Raw genomic sequence first — 16249 nt, forward strand, 5'->3', positions numbered from 1 at the left:
GCCCCTCCGCACGTGTCGATAAGAGCTGGCGATAAGAAGAATTACGTCATGCGCAGCTCTCACCATCGTCGAGAACCTGTTTGAACCAATTGATATTGGAGAATTGCCCACGCGGGTTAGGACAAAGCATGGAGAGACACAACCAAGTGCCGCCTCGCCCTTTACGGCACCGTCAAGGGCAAAAGGTTGTAGAAAGCCAAGGAAAATCGCCAAAGCCAAGAAAAAGCCAAGACTGGGCTTGAGCTTTTTCACTGAACCGAAGCTATGGCGAGACTGAGAGAATAATAAGTTGACTCAAAGCCCCCGGGACCAGGCGAATTCCCAACATGTGCTTCAAATCATTCGCAGAAACAACAAATTCTGTCTTGTCACTTGTATCAGGACCGACGTGAACAATGGCTGGGCCAGAGCCTATCCAAGACACTATCAATGTTGAGCGGACGCCAACGTTCGGCTCTGGAAATACCATCACACAAAACACTCAAAATGCCCCAGCTGAGGATGATGCCTCGGGTCCTACAAATGGAGGCGGGCGAGCATCCAGATACTTTGCAAGAGGTGGAAAACTTCGACCCTTTCGACTGCTGAAGGAAGATGTTATCAATCTCAAGAGTCGATACTTATCAGATTGGCAGGTCTTCAATCAACAGGTGGTTGCAAGTGCAGTCTATATCTTCTTCACAAACCTTCTTCCCGGTATCACTTTCGCCAGTGATCTATACACGTTGACCGGCAAGTCGTGGGGGACCATCGAGGTTGTGTTCAGCACTGGACTTTGCGGCCTCATTTTCTCTCTGTTAGTAGCATGTGAATACCCTTCTACACCGAGACATACTGACAAGAGCTCCTAGTTTCTCGGGTCAACCTCTTACGATTCTGGGTGTCACAGGCCCATTCTCGGTGCTGGCCGAGAACATCTACGAACTATGCGATACACACTTTCATGTAAGTCGATAATACAGTGCATGTATACTGGTGGCCATCAGCTAACACCTCCCAGGTCGAATTTCTGCCAGTCATGGCATGGTCCCTCATCCATGCTGGTTGGATGCACTATCTACTTGCCATCTTCAACGCGCATGACTGGACCATGCAATATGTCACCCATTTCAGCGCCGACATCTTCTCACTTCTCAACAGTGTCATCTACTTCCACAAGGCGGCAATGGAGCTGAAGCGAACCCACGCTCGAGTCTCCCTCGCTGCCTTTCTATATGCTGTTCTTGGAGCGGTGGGAACATGTCTCCTGGCCATTCTGCTGTCCACCGCAAACTCGTGGAAGCCTATGTTCCATCGGTACGTTCGACTTGGGCTTACAGAATATGCTGCTGCTATTTCCATTATTATCTGGATCGGAATCCCATATATCGGGGAACTGGCATCATTAGATCATATACGGCTCGAAGTCCAAACCAGCTTTCGACCCACAAACCCAGACAGAACGACTTTCTTTGTTCGCTTCTGGGAGATACCTATCGAATGGGTCTTCTTGTCCATGATTCCGGGCGCCATCGTCACGGTCTTGTTCTACTTTGACCACGAAATCAGCAGCATCATCTGCACCGTAGAACGATACGGGACCAAGAAGCCAGGCGGATATGCTTGGGATGTTGCTCTCTTGGGAACCACTACCATCCTTTGTGGTATTCTTGGTATTCCTCCGGCAAACGGCCTGTTACCTCAAGCACCGCTTCACTCAGAATCGTTGATGCATTATGTCATTGAGAGTCCTCCTGCGGAAGAAGGGGAGCAGCCAGATTCGCCTCGACCAGTCGCAAGGACATATGAGCAGAGATATTCTCACTTCATTCAAGCTTCTCTCATTCTTATCTTTGTGTCTCCCCCGCTACAAAAGCTTCTGGGTCTCACACAGACATCAGTGCTCGCTGGCCTGTTCCTCTTCATGGGTTACCAGTCTCTATCTGTCAACCCTATTCTTGAAAGAGTTGTAAACCTACTCACACCGCCATCTGATCTCCCTGCCCTCCCTGATAATGTTAGCTGGTTCGGTATTCACATGTACACAATCGCACAGATCATCATAACAGGCATTGTTTTTGGGGTGACCCTGACAGTTGCGGCCCCTGCATTCCCTCTGATCATCATCGCTTTAGTTCCCGTCCGATTATCGCTCATGAACCGCGTGTGGAGCCGTGAGACGTTGCGATTAGTGGATGGATGGGCTTGTCGGGAGGGCAAACCGGAGGATTCGGATTCAGAGACGATGCAGGTGCAAGGATCTGGGGATGAGGAGAAGGCTGGTGTTTGATTTGACATGAATGCTTCAGAGAGGAGGTGAGACAACATATTGCTGCTAGTAACAGGGGTCAGAATATCCATATACAGATACACAAAGATTAGACTTTGCATGAAACCCATATGAAGTACGGAGTAGATTCATTCGTCAGCCCATGCGTGTCCCTAGTGTCTTTCATACGATAATAAGACTACCCCGCAGAAACTGCACTTCAGTTCACTCTTCTCTCTAACATCAACTCTCTTATTCAAAACATTCGAGTGAGCGACTGCAACGCTGATTCATATAACAGTTGGAGTAGGGATCATACAGCCCTGAAAGATACAACTTGCGTCATTGGGCCCTCGCTGGCGATCGGATCACCAACAATTTAACAACCTTAAAGTGAAACACTTCTAGTCAAAAGGAATATGACAACGTCTGTGCAGGGGAAATCTGCGCTTGTCACTGGCGGTGGCTCAGGTATACACATGCCAAATACATAGACATGCAAGGAATTATATTGACTGACCATGAAGCACAGGTATCAACTTGTGCTTTGTCCGTATACTCCTAGACAATGGATGTTCGGTCCTCGTTGCCGATCTCAAATTACGGCCCGAAGCTCAACAACTCCTGAAGCAATATCCGTTCCCTGGCGTTGACGGCAAAGCTGGGGTCTTGTTTCAAGAAACCAACGTTGCATCTTGGCCACAGTTGACGGCCGCTTGGAAGAAGGCCTTGGAGAAGTTCACAACTGTCGATATTGTTGTTCCAGGAGCCGGTTTGTTCGAGCCTCAATGGTCCTCCTTCTGGGAACCACCCAGAACTGAGAGTAACGAGGATAGTGTGTCTCGAGATGATGCCAATGCGGAACCTGGACACTATGCAGTCTTGGATGTGAACTTGGTATCTCCCATTCGGCTCAGTCAACTGGCTATCGGGCATTGGACAAAGACGAAGCAGAAGGGATGCATTGTACATGTTGGCAGTATGGCAGGCTACTTAGCTGGCATAGCAACACCCTTGTACTTTGCGAGTAAGCATGGCTTGCATGGGTTTGTGAGAGCATTGGGGGGATTGCGTGATGAACTCGGTATTCGAGTCGGCTGTATTGCTCCCGGTGCAGTAGAGGTAAACTCACCAAGTCTTTATGAGCCTTTGGATGACTGCTAATGCATGGCTACCACTAGACTCCTCTGTGGCATGAAGATCCAACCAAAGCAGTCATGCTAGACGAGGATACAGTTCTGATAGACCCTCTAGAAGTGGCTCGAGGCATGTGGCAACTTGTCGTCAACCCAGAGCATGGCAATGGCACCATCCTCGAAGTGACTAAGGGGGAAACGAGAGTTGTGCCACTCTTCAATGCACCAGTTCCGACAGGTGAAGGCATTATGGTACCTGGGTATGAAGCTTCTAAGGACGCTCTGTATGCGAAGCTAAAAAAAGAGGGCTTGAATGTATGAGTGACGATGTATCACCGAAGTCCTCATCTCCCAGACTGCCGTCACATTGTTGGATGGGCATGAATTGGATACCTCATAAAAAACTCTGCACAGCCTCAGATACGCAGCAGAATATTTATAGATACAGTGACGTTCACCGACGCACTTGTACGTCCTGATCTGTGCTTCAGATTACGACACAAGCAAGCCACAGGCGGATCCATCACAGATCTCTAGTCAGCCTTCCCTGCGCATGGATCAGATCAAGGACCGTGAATATTAAGGATCTGGGTTCAATTCTTCATTAGCCTCATATCCAATAACAAGAGGGAGACTTCCCTCTAGTAACGGAGCTTTGGCCAATATCTTGGCATGTTGTCTCCAAAAACTCTCCTCGTTTTCTCTCAAAACAGAATCACCTATCTGTACAAATTCCTCTTTATAAATAGATGTGTAAAATCCAAAAGGGCATCCGCAGCGTGCTCCTTTCTGTCACCTCCCAAGAAATTTTGAAAAAAAATAGCCTTGTAACTCTCACAAAGAAATAATAATCTGAGATGATTCTCCGCATAGTAGTAGCAGGGGCCGTTCAGGTGATGGTGGCAAGTAATAAATGACAAATAGTGACATGAAACCCGTAAGATGACCATGATACACTGCATTGTAGTATCATAGCGCATAGCATAGACAACTAAAGCAATGCCAAACAAGAAGAAAACAAATCCATAATTCGCACACCGGATAAGTGAGCTCGCGAAACGAGTTGGGTATCTTGATGAGCTGCCTTCACCATACTGCACTGCTCTTGATTCCTTCTCCCCCCATTTTCCCCTGCTCCACTGCAGACACCCTTTCCCCCAAGACATGGGCTGAAAACATCCTTCTCGCTGCGCAGAAAACGGCTACGATAAAAGAGACGCGTTTTCAAAAGTGGTTGGACCGGCACATGTTATGCTGCTGCTGCTACTTCTGGCTCGATCGATAATAATAAAAAATAGGTGTAATGTGTTGTCTTGTCTCAATTTCCGGTCTTTGAATATGTAAATAGTTGAAAAGGAAAAACGGGGTGGCTGTCCAGCCATTATTGGCGAGTCGAGCACGGCAGGCGCATTTGGCTCTAGGTGTCGCATGAAACGTCGATCTACTTGATGTTCTTGAAAAGATCAGAACCCAAGCTTCCGTTGTCCTTTTCGAGATCGGTCAATTCGGGTATCATGGGAGGCGGGGGGCCGGATTGCTTCTTGGGTGTCGGTGCACGAGGACCTTCCTCCATAAACATGGTACTGGCTCGTTTGTTGGGGATCGTCTCTCCGGTCCTCATGCGTCTGAACCAGCCGCTGGTTCTCCTAGACTTGCGCTCGTCGAGGTAGCTTGCACCGCCCTGGCTGCTCGGCCGGGCAAGGCCGCCGGCGCCGGCGGCTGGGACACTTCCGTTCGATGATATCTGGCCCTCTGCATAAGTGTTATTCAACATGGTTCTACTGAATAGGCGACGGATGCTGCCTTGGCGGCTTGAAGCAGCTGGGCTCAAAGGAGCATCCTCGTCGGCGTAGCGTTTGGTTCCAGCGAGATTACCATTAGAAGAAGCAGTAATGCTTGGCTGAGGTGTGTTCTTGTTGACGTCCTCGGTGACACTGCTGTATGTATCCTGTCCTGGTTCCTTCTTGGATTCGTCCTTGACGTCTTTGGCGGGTGGCGGTGTCTGTGGAGGAGTTGGAACCTTCTGAACAGGTGATTCCGGAGGCGGTGGGATATTGGTGCCGTCTGTGATACTACCAAAGTTGAGGTTGAGAGCGGGCAGCTGGAATCGCGAACCTCCGCCGCTCTTGCCAAAAAGAGACGACATAATGGAAAAATAAATCGGTGATTCGTGCACGATACGATACGAGGCGGATCGGACGGAGAATGGAAGAAGGCAGGTCGATTCGATGGCGAGGGCCCGAATTCGGAAAGGGGTATTCAGCAAAAGAAGGATAGGCGAAGCGAGGGCCAAGGAGCTCAAAAAGAGAATTGAAATGGCAATCAAAACTCTCAATGAAGCTGTAATTGATGACTGGGATCCAGCAAGCGGGTTTAGATGACGAAGCTGAGTCTCAAACTCCCCGCAAGAACAGGGCGAAGAGAAAGGAGAGTTCTAGTCAACGGCTTTGACCTGACCAGGATGAAGAGGTACCGCAGAATAACGAGGCAAGGTACAGACGCATCCAGCACAGCACAGTGCTGTAGCGTAGCGTAAGGTAAGGTAAGGTAAGGTAGAGGTGGAAAATTGGAGCAAGGGTCTGGTGGCTTGTGGTTGACTGCAAGTTGCAGGGATCCAACACGCGGCGTGGCGTGACGCTTTTGGTAACAAGGACGATGATCCCAGACGTGGGGAGCAATTGAGGCGATGAGTAGTTGATGTAGAGATATTATGAGGCTGTAGATGTTGTAGGATAGAAGAGAGGAGAAATTGAATGGAGAGGAGAGAGGGAGGAGTATGTGTTCAGAGGAGAAGAATTGGTGCAAGACCGGGTCTTAGGCTGGAGGAGAGAGCCATAGGAGGTACAGTACGACCTTCCTGATGTAAGTGGAGAATGTCGTGGCTGGCAGCGAACCTAATAAAGCTACTTTGGGGGTACTTCGAGGTTCGAGTGCCACACAAGTGTTTCCTTTTCAAGACCTTGCCCCTGAGAGACTGCAGTGAGCCCGCTCTTCCCTGGACCCTGCTGGAGCCACGCGAGTTGGGCGTCTTTGGGCACGCAAAGTACTGCTTGGTATCTGCGTTACCAGAAATGGTGATTGGTCTAATCGATATGGGGGATAGCGGTCCCTCTTGCAGCGTGTGGCTGTCAAGACTCAAAGGTACCTCTAAAGTACTGACCTTGAATCTTGGAAGCCATCATGCAATCACTCAAGACTACGGGACAGACCGAGACTATTGAAGAAAATGACACCGGATGGCGAACGATTCCGAAGCAACAAGGTTGAATCAACTCTGCTATAGACTCGTAATATATCGGAAACTAAAAAAAAGAATTAAAAAAAAATATATATAAAAAAGAAGCACCGATTGATCATTGAGTTGATCACACAATATTCAAAAGTCAATTCATCATATTCACTGCTCCCTTGCCTTTTCTCCCTTACAACTCCGAGAAAACACCCTTTTCCTAACGCCACAGACGTGTGTCAAGGCTCGATGAACCACCCATTCGATTGAGAGAAGAAACGTTGGCGCCAACATGTTTCAACCGGGCCTATATCAAACGGTACCATGTCGATAATTGTGACGAGCTGTTATCTGTCAACAGTGCTATACCATTGACCATATTCACAAGCTGCCTTGTTGCCGAGATTACTCTTTCAGATAGCTCGTATCTATCATCACAAGTACCTTGGCACTCGAGGCGCAGTTTCAACACGACGAACGATACGACTCGAGCAGCCGAAAGAAATTCTTGGTTGGACTGGATTGCGTTTCCACGGGAGACCAGGAACCCGCTCAAGAGACTAAAACATGTTTCACTCACGGCACGATTGATTGTCTTGCCTTTTTCTCTGTTAGAGCGATTCAAGATCGGACTATGGCTATCCTCCCTTTATGGTGCATAGGAGAAACAACCTAAGTTTATGTGATCTACCTTTTTACTAAGGTAGTCCTGGGACCAACCTCCAGCATTTGCAGTAAAAGACTCCGATCCCTCTGGGCCGTTTCTCACCATTGCGAGTCATGATAAGGGGAAGTATCGTCAAGTACCTCAATCTTCACGAACCGTCCAAGCTAGCGCAGCCAGACAATTCTCGTTCCCTATTCAAGCTGTAGAAACTCTGCCGCTATTCCCAATCTTATCTCTTGTGTTACCCGTCTCGTCGACATCTCCCGATCTAGGAAGGCCCCCGCGTTCCACAAACGCGGGAATGGATCCATCATCCCACCCACATTAAACGATTTGGGCCTCGAATTTGGACTTGGACCCTCCAGAATCTTCACAAGGTCCAGAAATTCTGTTTCTCCGGCTGGGGGTGCGGCCCCATTTAATCGCATAATCTAATTGGCTTGTCAACATTTCACGTCATAGAGCTTTAATCGTTTTGAACCGAGCTCGGTTGAACTTGTTTCGTCAAGCTTGAATCAAGCATCAACCTCAATTGAGGAAAGGTAATCAATTTTCTTATTTCAGTTCGACAATTGATTGTAGACCTTCATTACAATGTCTAGCTCGCAGTGTCTGCGCCTCAGGCCACTCGCCTTAGGCCTTGCAAGGCCTTCGGCTAAGCTCAGTGCTCAACATATGACCCGACTTCCCATGATCGCCGCACGATATAAGTCGGGTCCTTATGGCTACACACAGGCCAAGGCTCTTGTCTTCTCAAAGCCTGGAGACCCAGCCAAAGTTCTCAAGTATGTATATTTTATATCTCACCGTAGATAAGACTAACAACTGTCTATAGGCTTCACAGTCACTCTGTCTCCCCTTCTATTCCCTCGGATTCGGTCCTCGTCCGAACTCTCGCCGCTCCCATCAACCCCGCCGATGTCAACACAGTCCAGGGAGTTTATGGCTCTATGCCTCCCTTCACCAACTTAATTGGTACCGCTGAACCTTCCGCCATCCCCGGTAACGAAGGTGTTTTCGAGGTCGTTTCCACAGGCTCACCCTCTTCCTCGCTACAGAAAGGCGACTGGGTCATCCCCGCCATCGGCCAGTTCGGTACTTGGAGAACACATGCCATTGCTGAAGCCGATAAGTTTATCAAGATCGATAAGGAGGGCTTGACTCCTACACAAGTCGCGACCGTGAGCGTCAACCCATGCACCGCCTACCGCATCCTGCGACATTATGGACCCAGTGCTGGTCTTCAAGCTGGTATGGGCATGCGCCCCCTTGAAGTTGGCAGTGGTCAGTGGTTCATTCAGAATGGCGCCAACTCTGGAGTTGGACGAGCTGCCATCCAGTTTGGAAAGCTCTGGGGCTTGAGGAGCATCAACGTTATTCGCGATCGCGAAACACCCAGGGCGACTAACGCTTTGAAGAAAGAGCTCCAAGACCTCGGCGCAGATGTCGTCGTTACCGAAACCCAGTTCCTAGCTCCCCAGTGGAAGGACCAACTAGCACAAATCACCCGCAAGGGTCGTGAGGAAATCGGTCTAGGCCTCAACTGTGTTGGAGGCAAGTCAGCCACCACGATCGCTCGATCGCTCGGCAAAGGCGCTACTATGGTCTCTTATGGTGGCATGGCTAAGCAGCCAGTCTCACTACCCCTCGCTCTCCTTATCTTCAAGGATGTCCGTTTCCTTGGTTTTTGGCTCAGCAGACTCAATGAGGAGGATCCTACCGGCAGGAGACATGCCATCAACGATATTCTCCAGCTCATTCGATCTGGCCAGTTCCGCGACGTCCCTATCGAGGAGGTCAAGTGGGACTGGGAGACAGAGGAGGAGACTCTGCGCAATGCCGTGCAGCAGGGCCTTGAGGGATTCCGTAAGGGCAAGGGTATCTTCACATTTGGCGAGACATAAGCGGGATAAAAATATGTGAATAAGAGTATAACGTACATCGTGATTGGCTGGGCTGGCTGTTCCATTATGAACAGGTGAACCAGACCGCTGCAGAGTGTGATAAGTAGCCACTCCTTAAACCATGGTCCGAAGGGTATACAGATCCAAGCCCTCAACGAAATGAATGACAAATGCAAATAATCAGATCAGGTTTATTGCCTAGCAAAGCTGATATATATTATATGAACGCCCCAACTCCTTTTGCCCGTGTCATCAGCAATCATTCTATGCCCTGAAAGCCTGTGCCCACTCATGCAGCTTGTCAATGACAACAGGAGCGTAAGATGTTTGGGCTTCCTCAATGATCCGGTCAAAGTGACTCAGTGCCTCTTCTTCACTCAACTCCAAGTGGAAACGGTCTCGGACCTTGAGCACTGCCTTATCAGGCTCAAGTCGGATATCAGGGATGTTGGCATCGACCATGAGACTAAAGAGATTAAGGATAAGATTTGAATTTTTGCGTAGTGCCGTAAACGCAAGGAAGCAGTACTGCTTGAACTGCTTGTAATACTCTGAGTTCACGCCACCCATGCAATCCACCATCTCCTTGGACAGCTTCATCAGAGGCGCGAAAGGCTTGGGATCTCTGCCAAGAATGTAGCCGAAGTCGGCATGGAAGAAGTGGCCGTCAGGTGCAAGGAGCAAGTTCTCCAGGTGACGATCGCCAACGCCGAGGATATAAGTGATGACACAGTATCCTGCACAAGATCTTACGTACGTGTCCAGGGTTTCTTGTCGGACGCCAAGAGGTTGGTTGTCATCCGGATTGTTAATCTTTAGGTAGGCCAAAGCTGGGTTGTTTTTGAACTTGTTAGCGATGCTTGACAAGCTTTGGGATTGTACAAACTGCGAAGCGCCAGCAGAAGTACTTGTCGCCAGGATCTTGTAGGGTGACAGCTTGAGGTCAAGGTTCTCTTTCTGCAGCAGTTGATCCATAAGAGTGATGATCTGGATAACAAGCTGATCCTGTCTAAGATCATCGCCCAGCTTGAAGATAATGGCATAGGAGCTCCCAGTTGTTGTCCTGAAGGTGCACTTGAACGGGTTTAGTGAAGACTTGAACACAACTGTTTGATCTGGTATGATGCTCGTAATCAGTACTGAAGGGTCAAGTGGCATCGGTAAGGGCGGATCGAATGATAACAACTCGTTCTTGGGATCAGCCAGAAAGTGCTTAACTCGGTCGACCTTCTTCGGAATGGATTCATTCGACGTTTTGACCTCTTGAGCAATTCTCGAGAGAATAGCGACTAACTCTGCTTGGCGCAAAAGAGTCTTGCGCGTTTCCTGGCCATCTGGCTGTTTGACAAGCTCGGCCATAAAGTCGTATGCGACCTTGCGGTAGATGTTGCGGTTATCGATCCCTTGCTCAGGGCTGGCATCGTCACACTCGACCATAAGATACCAGTGGAAATAGTTGCCGAGCAAAAAGTTGGCAGCCGCACGCTGGATCAGGAAACGGGCCAGGGATGAATCTTGACTGCTTTCCTCTTCTGAATCTGCTGATATGTGCTCATACTTGAGCGCTTGAACAAGTTGAAGAAGATAAAGCAGAAGTTCCTTGTCGTCGGCTTTTCGCAATCTGTCTACAGCGTACGAACGCACAGCAGAGTTGTCGAAGGATGGTCCGAGGAGCTCCAGCGCATCGTCAACATCAATTGCAGTCCAGCGCCCGAGAACTTGAATAGCTTGTCTCGCCTCGCCCTGATCTCTCCAGTTGACAGATTTGACAAACTTTGTCAACGCTCTCTTGTCTCGTGTCAAGTGGTAACGGAATTTCCATACCAGATCTGCCTCCTCTGGGGTGAGAACATGAGTTGGAGAATATGACATTATGAGATTGAGCTCATCTCGAACCTTGGCATTCGGCTTCAAGTTCTTATCAATGATGCCGTGCCTATACGAGCTTCTGAATAGTCTTCGATGCTTGGCCTCTGCAGGGTTGTCTCTGTGTCCAACTTCAGGGTCGTAGACTTTGATGAGCCGTCTCCCAGGTACCGAAGAGCTCTCGCCCACGGCATTGATACCTGGGCCGTAATGAACCTCCGGCTGACGATTTGCAAGGCTTGCCTGCGAAACCGAGAGATTCTGGAAAGCTGAAATCGGGGGCGGATCGTATTCGTGGTCAGCGAAGACAACAGGGAAATCGAAACGTGGCAGCTCCACATTCAGTAAGAACGTCGACTGTCCAGGGCGTCCATCCTTGTTTTCGCCATCTTGATTGTCCGGATCGTTCTCACCGTTGATAGCTCGTTGTCTCTGGAGCATTTTCATTGACGATTTTGCAGCTTGTAGGCCTCGCTTCTCAAAGCTCCGAAAGACCATCTGATCCAGCCAGTCAACCCGAGGGATCTCGCCCATCTCGTGTTTCTTGAACAAGGTCTCCATCCGTTCTAACTCCTCTGCATCCTTATCTAGTGGAGGGACTTCCCCTTTCCGCGTTGTTTTCTTCTTTGTCGAAACCAGCGCGGGCGTTGTTGAGTTGTCGGTACCGTCTGCATTCTTGTATCGGTGAACAAGACACTTTTGTCTTCCCTTCTGTACTTGATTGTCCTCGTCAAACATGGGCAGCGTCGTGCCGCCAAACGGAATGGCATGGCCAATGGCCCCTTTGCCGCCAGTCGGTGATAGATCCCACACTGTTATAGCCAAGCATGAGTTCGCTGGTAAGGAGTCGTATGTGATAGGCAACTGTAGCCACTCATTCCATCTAACTCGGTCAATACGTACGCCATCACATTCGGGGGGTATCGTACTTTCGCTCGGATCGAAAAGGTTTATAAGCGGTCTGAACAGGGACAGTCAAGGGTTTTGATCCAGCCCAGATCTGCACTGTGACATAAAGGTCAGAGTATGGGCTAACAGGTCTTGTTAGTCTATCGCAAAAGTCAGGGTAGTGGGCAATGTCGCGCACTTAATGTTGGACCCAGCGTGGCGCAAGTCGGGGCGCTCGAGAAGAGTAGAGTACTTGAAGGGAGGTTCGTCGCCCTCAAGGTTCATACTGCCAAAAGTCAGCTTCAGTATTCCCATGATGGAGGGGTTCGAGGGGCATTACATGCGAATAGTCACAGGATGATGGACGTCCTTAGAACCCGCAAAGGAGAACGGGTCCATACGCCCGTACTCAGACATGACAGGCTATGTCATGCTGTGTAGATAGAAGAGAAGTGGAGATGCGCGCAGAGAATGAGAGCTATTGTTATTGTTGAAGGTTTTGAGTTGCGATATTGAACATAGGCAGGTACGTAGTGGCTGGTGTCGAGGTGCGATAAGATAACGTAGAGTGACGTTCACAGCTCAGCTTACCTTATTCCATCTACTGTGGAGAAGATCACATGGGCCCCGTCATAAGGTCTACCTCAGCTCAGGTTAGCACTCCACATACTGGTATATGTACCTTGGTCACTACAGACTTTGACTGTTCAAAGCCAAGATTCATTGACCTCCTCGATCAGCAATCGAAACAGGAATGTTTATTTTATTCACGTACTTTCTAACTCAATCATTGGCTGAGCCACTAACCACGTTTTTATTTGCTTGTCTATGAATTCCCTCTTGTGGCTAGTTCCTTGATCAGCCGCCGTTACCGCATCATCGGAACCTCTACTACCGGACTGAAGATTGACACTTTTTTGCTTTTTATTTGGCTACTCACTTCCCAGTCTGTAGTGACTATTGATGGGATACAGCATGTTCTCGTATTTTCATCAACCAAACATCGGCATGTGTCAAGATTCATTTCCCGAATATCAACCAAGATGCTACGTAGCATTGCTAGTCGAGCTTCCTTATAAGTGCCCCTGGATACCTTGGTCAGACATAGACATGGCAATGGCAATTGTCGATGCCTAATGACCCCAGACTTTCTTATACTTCCCGTCGGCCGACTAAATTGACCAGTCCCCAGCATTGGTTCATTTCATACTACGTAGCTACCCTCTGCGACACTTATATCCCGATCCGTAGTCGTGTCTCAGCGGACATGGATACTGCATAGCTAGGCGCATCCCAAACTTCAAAGCGCATAGCCCAAACCTAGAAGCCACACCAGACTGTCATCCCCATCAATCAATGGATATCCCTCAGGGACATGCGCCAAAACTTTAGGCATTTCGTATCCTGGCCTAGCAAGCCCCAGCATCTGAGCCTCCTTCACCTGTAGGTCTAAGAGGACCTATCACGTGCGGCCTTTTGAGGCGTCATAACTAATCTCAACAACCTTCAACTCTCGGACTCAATGATTTCTCTCTCTAGAGCATTGCTCCCTGCTGTTTCAACTCATGCCACGACCTCGGCTCGCCCAAAGTAGGCCAACATGTCTCCTTCGAGACGCACCGATGCCGCCTCCAAGTTTACGTCTTCGGGGAGATATACCCCAGAGGCCATGATAGTCATAGTACGACCCCTGTCGAATTCGATACTCGAGTACTCCATTTAACACGCCTTATAGACCTGTGCCACTATTTCGCTGTACAATGGCATCGAGCTGCTTCTCCTCATCTTGACATCATCCAGGCGGCATAACGACCTCTTCTCATGGAGTCTTGCTGTGGCTTCCATCGGTGTGCTGCCGTATGCGAGTGGCTGGTTGGTTCGCTATTTCGATGTTATAGGGGACGTTGCAAATATGCTCATAAACGACATTGGCTGGATACTCCTGACTACCGGCCAAGCTCTTGTTCTATATTCTCGACTCAACTTGCTCTTCAAAAGCATCACCATTTTGAAGGTTACGAAATGGATGATTATCCTCAATGCTATTATATGGCACAGCGCAGTTACTGTTCTTTTATTTGCTATCAGCACGCAACAAAAGCTCGACCACAACGGTGCATTCATCAAGGTCCAAAAGGTTCAGCTGGCATTCTTCTGTGCTCAAGATTTCCTACTTTCAGGTCTTTACATTTGGAAAACGATGGAGATCATCAAGAGAAAAGAAGCTGAAAACCAGACTCCTCGAATAATCTGGCACCTGTTTGCTATTAACGTGGGAATCGTGCTAGTCGATATCACGCTCCTTGCCGTTAGCTTTACCAACAATTTCCTATGGCAACAGGGCATCAAGGCAGTGGCCTACTCGGTAAAACTCAAGGTTGAGTTTGTTATACTCGGGAAACTCAGCGACTACGTCCACAAAGGAGGTGAATTGATCAGTGCCGAACATCCTGTGTTTGGATTTGTAGAGATGGAGCCCGAGCCTCCGTCAAGGAAACAATCGACACAACCATCAGCTACCCCTGATGCTACACATTTAGAAAGAGTGAGGAAGCAGTCGACTATTTCTGCTGCAGAGTCGTTGCGCAATCGAGAGTTCATGTCCGATGAGATCGCGACGGATAGAGGCGAAGGTGTTAAAAGGCGTGCACTGGGTAAGGGCAAAAGTAAATGCATGGATGATTGTTGCAATACTGGCGTTTCGGCTTCAAAATAGTATTATACCCCATGTTTAGTCAATTTTTTGAAATTTCAAACCATTATACTCTCTTGAGGCCAGTCAGTACATGGTATTACAATCCTGAAATTATATCGTGTTGCATTATCGGAAGACTATCAGACTGGTCGGCCTATTGAACAAATAATTTCTCAGATATATGTACAGTATTATTACAAATTACTACAAATATTTGTACTTCACTCCCCAACTCCTCCTCTATGCTCTGCTCGTACATCATCATCATCTCATCATCCTTTACGTCTATTTGTGTCCCTGGAGATGCCAGTCAAACACCTTCATAAACACTTCCTTTCCATCTCCCTCCAAAACATCTCCATGGCAAGGAATCATGGTATGAAAGTCCCACTTGGCGATCTGTGCCATGCTGTCGTTGAAACTCTCACGGTTCTTGGCGAGGAGATACCAGTTGAATCTCTGTAGCCACTTGGTATCGCCACGGGGGTTCTGAACACAAGCGAAGAGCTTGCCAACAGCTCCATCTGCGGGCAATTCTGATTCGGGCACTTTGCTGTACTGCTCAGTGGGGGGTAGGTTGAAGAGAAGATCGGCCTGGATCAGGACTTGCTCAGGCTTGTAAAAGAAGACAATCTCAAGGTTGGCGTGGCCGTCGACGTATTCATAGTCGAAATCGGCATCGAAGTCGGGGTCAATCTTGATTTCCCGCTTGTTTTCCTTCTTGAAGACAACAGCAAACTCATCGTCGTTGATCTTGGGATCATCGGTCTGCTTAGCGCGCTTTTCTGGCAGACCCTCTGGGCCGATGATCTTGGCCGAGGGATACTCCTTTTTCCACTCAGAAATGAAGATGTGGTGCTCATAGTCAAGAGCAACGATATAGCGGACATCGCCTCCCATCTCCATGACTTTAGCTTGGGTGGCTTTGGTGAGTGCGACTGGTGAGAAGATGGCCAGGCCTCCTGAAGTGAGCTTGACTATCGAGCGTCAGTATCGCGCTGAAGTTACCTCTTATGAATGGAAGAGCATACCTAGAGTACCTCGGCCACCAATCTTGACTTTTCCGAATCGTGAAAAGGGGACTGAGAAGGTGGCAATGTTGGGGGTGACATTGCGAATGACCATGACATGATCAGGGTCTGAAGGGATGAGTTTGGACGACATTTCTGCTGAGTTGGACGTTTCTGATTGTGTGCTGAGGTTGTGTTTCTGTGCTGGTGGAGTGAGAGAGGTTGTGAGTTTGAGTCTTCTGATTGATGATGTCGCAATACGAGGTTGAAGATGTATGACGTTGAAGTCGTGTGTTGGAGTATGTTTAAATGCACGTGAGAGTCGAAAGAATCTTCGCTGCTGTTGGTGCTGGAATAATCTGGATGCGTTGACGTTTAAGTATTGAATTCGAGACGTCGGACGTATCATCACGACCAAGGTAATTAATTGTCATCCAATGTCGAGGCGGACCCTGAACTTGAATTGGTAATATTCCAGTTGAGAATAGAATTAGTCTTTGCATTTCTTCAATGACATCAACATTCCGATCCATCCATTGTAATCAATCGGCCGACTCTGGCTGAGTTGGCCCAAGACCCTGGAAATCGGGACTGCTAATTTAAGCA

At 48.6% G+C, this 16249-nt stretch overlaps 7 protein-coding genes across 9 annotated transcripts; 4 read left to right on the forward strand and 3 right to left on the reverse strand.

The window, feature by feature from the left end:
• The first annotated feature begins 62 nt into the window (after positions 1-62).
• On the forward strand, positions 63-2507 carry FOIG_02340 (uncharacterized protein). Its single transcript, XM_031199629.1, has 3 exons — positions 63-796; positions 852-945; positions 1001-2507. Exons 1-3 carry the CDS (start codon positions 396-398, stop codon positions 2267-2269), a joined length of 1764 nt encoding a protein of 587 aa, XP_031071666.1. The 5' UTR covers positions 63-395; the 3' UTR covers positions 2270-2507.
• FOIG_02341 (uncharacterized protein) lies at positions 893-6194 on the reverse strand. 2 transcript variants are annotated; one of them, XM_031199631.1, is made up of 2 exons: positions 5260-6194; positions 893-5136 (listed from the first exon to the last, which is right to left on the reverse strand). In XM_031199631.1, the coding sequence occupies exons 1-2, from the start codon at positions 5528-5530 to the stop codon at positions 4826-4828; spliced, it is 582 nt and encodes a 193-aa protein (XP_031071668.1). In that variant the 5' UTR covers positions 5531-6194; the 3' UTR covers positions 893-4825. The 2 variants fall into 2 exon arrangements, with proteins under 2 accessions (XP_031071668.1, XP_031071667.1); XM_031199630.1 differs by having other exon boundaries at positions 893-6194.
• FOIG_02342 (uncharacterized protein) lies at positions 2565-6167 on the forward strand. Its single transcript, XM_031199632.1, has 3 exons — positions 2565-2719; positions 2781-3370; positions 3430-6167. Exons 1-3 carry the CDS (start codon positions 2668-2670, stop codon positions 3703-3705), a joined length of 918 nt encoding a protein of 305 aa, XP_031071669.1. The 5' UTR covers positions 2565-2667; the 3' UTR covers positions 3706-6167.
• Positions 6195-7048: 854 nt separating the features above from the next.
• Positions 7049-12055, forward strand: FOIG_02343 (mitochondrial trans-2-enoyl-CoA reductase). The gene is made up of 2 exons (XM_031199633.1): positions 7049-8065; positions 8116-12055. The coding sequence occupies exons 1-2, from the start codon at positions 7875-7877 to the stop codon at positions 9182-9184; spliced, it is 1260 nt and encodes a 419-aa protein (XP_031071670.1). The 5' UTR covers positions 7049-7874; the 3' UTR covers positions 9185-12055.
• On the reverse strand, positions 7968-12492 carry FOIG_02344 (phosphatidylinositol 3-kinase). Of its 2 annotated transcripts, XM_031199634.1 has the most exons (4): positions 12279-12492; positions 12138-12224; positions 11980-12081; positions 7968-11933 (listed from the first exon to the last, which is right to left on the reverse strand). In XM_031199634.1, the coding sequence occupies exons 1-4, from the start codon at positions 12353-12355 to the stop codon at positions 9449-9451; spliced, it is 2751 nt and encodes a 916-aa protein (XP_031071671.1). In that variant the 5' UTR covers positions 12356-12492; the 3' UTR covers positions 7968-9448. The 2 variants fall into 2 exon arrangements, with proteins under 2 accessions (XP_031071671.1, XP_031071672.1); XM_031199635.1 differs by having other exon boundaries at positions 7968-12081; positions 12279-12484.
• A 566-nt stretch (positions 12493-13058) lies between these two features.
• Positions 13059-14983, forward strand: FOIG_02345 (uncharacterized protein). Its single transcript, XM_031199636.1, has 2 exons — positions 13059-13619; positions 13674-14983. Exons 1-2 carry the CDS (start codon positions 13539-13541, stop codon positions 14652-14654), a joined length of 1062 nt encoding a protein of 353 aa, XP_031071673.1. The 5' UTR covers positions 13059-13538; the 3' UTR covers positions 14655-14983.
• Positions 14737-16191, reverse strand: FOIG_02346 (uncharacterized protein). The gene is made up of 2 exons (XM_031199637.1): positions 15665-16191; positions 14737-15610 (listed from the first exon to the last, which is right to left on the reverse strand). The coding sequence occupies exons 1-2, from the start codon at positions 16050-16052 to the stop codon at positions 14919-14921; spliced, it is 1080 nt and encodes a 359-aa protein (XP_031071674.1). The 5' UTR covers positions 16053-16191; the 3' UTR covers positions 14737-14918.
• Positions 16192-16249: the final 58 nt, after the last annotated feature.

This window comes from Fusarium odoratissimum (assembly GCF_000260195.1).
Source record: "Fusarium odoratissimum NRRL 54006 unplaced genomic scaffold supercont1.2, whole genome shotgun sequence".
Taxonomy (NCBI): domain Eukaryota; kingdom Fungi; phylum Ascomycota; class Sordariomycetes; order Hypocreales; family Nectriaceae; genus Fusarium; species Fusarium odoratissimum.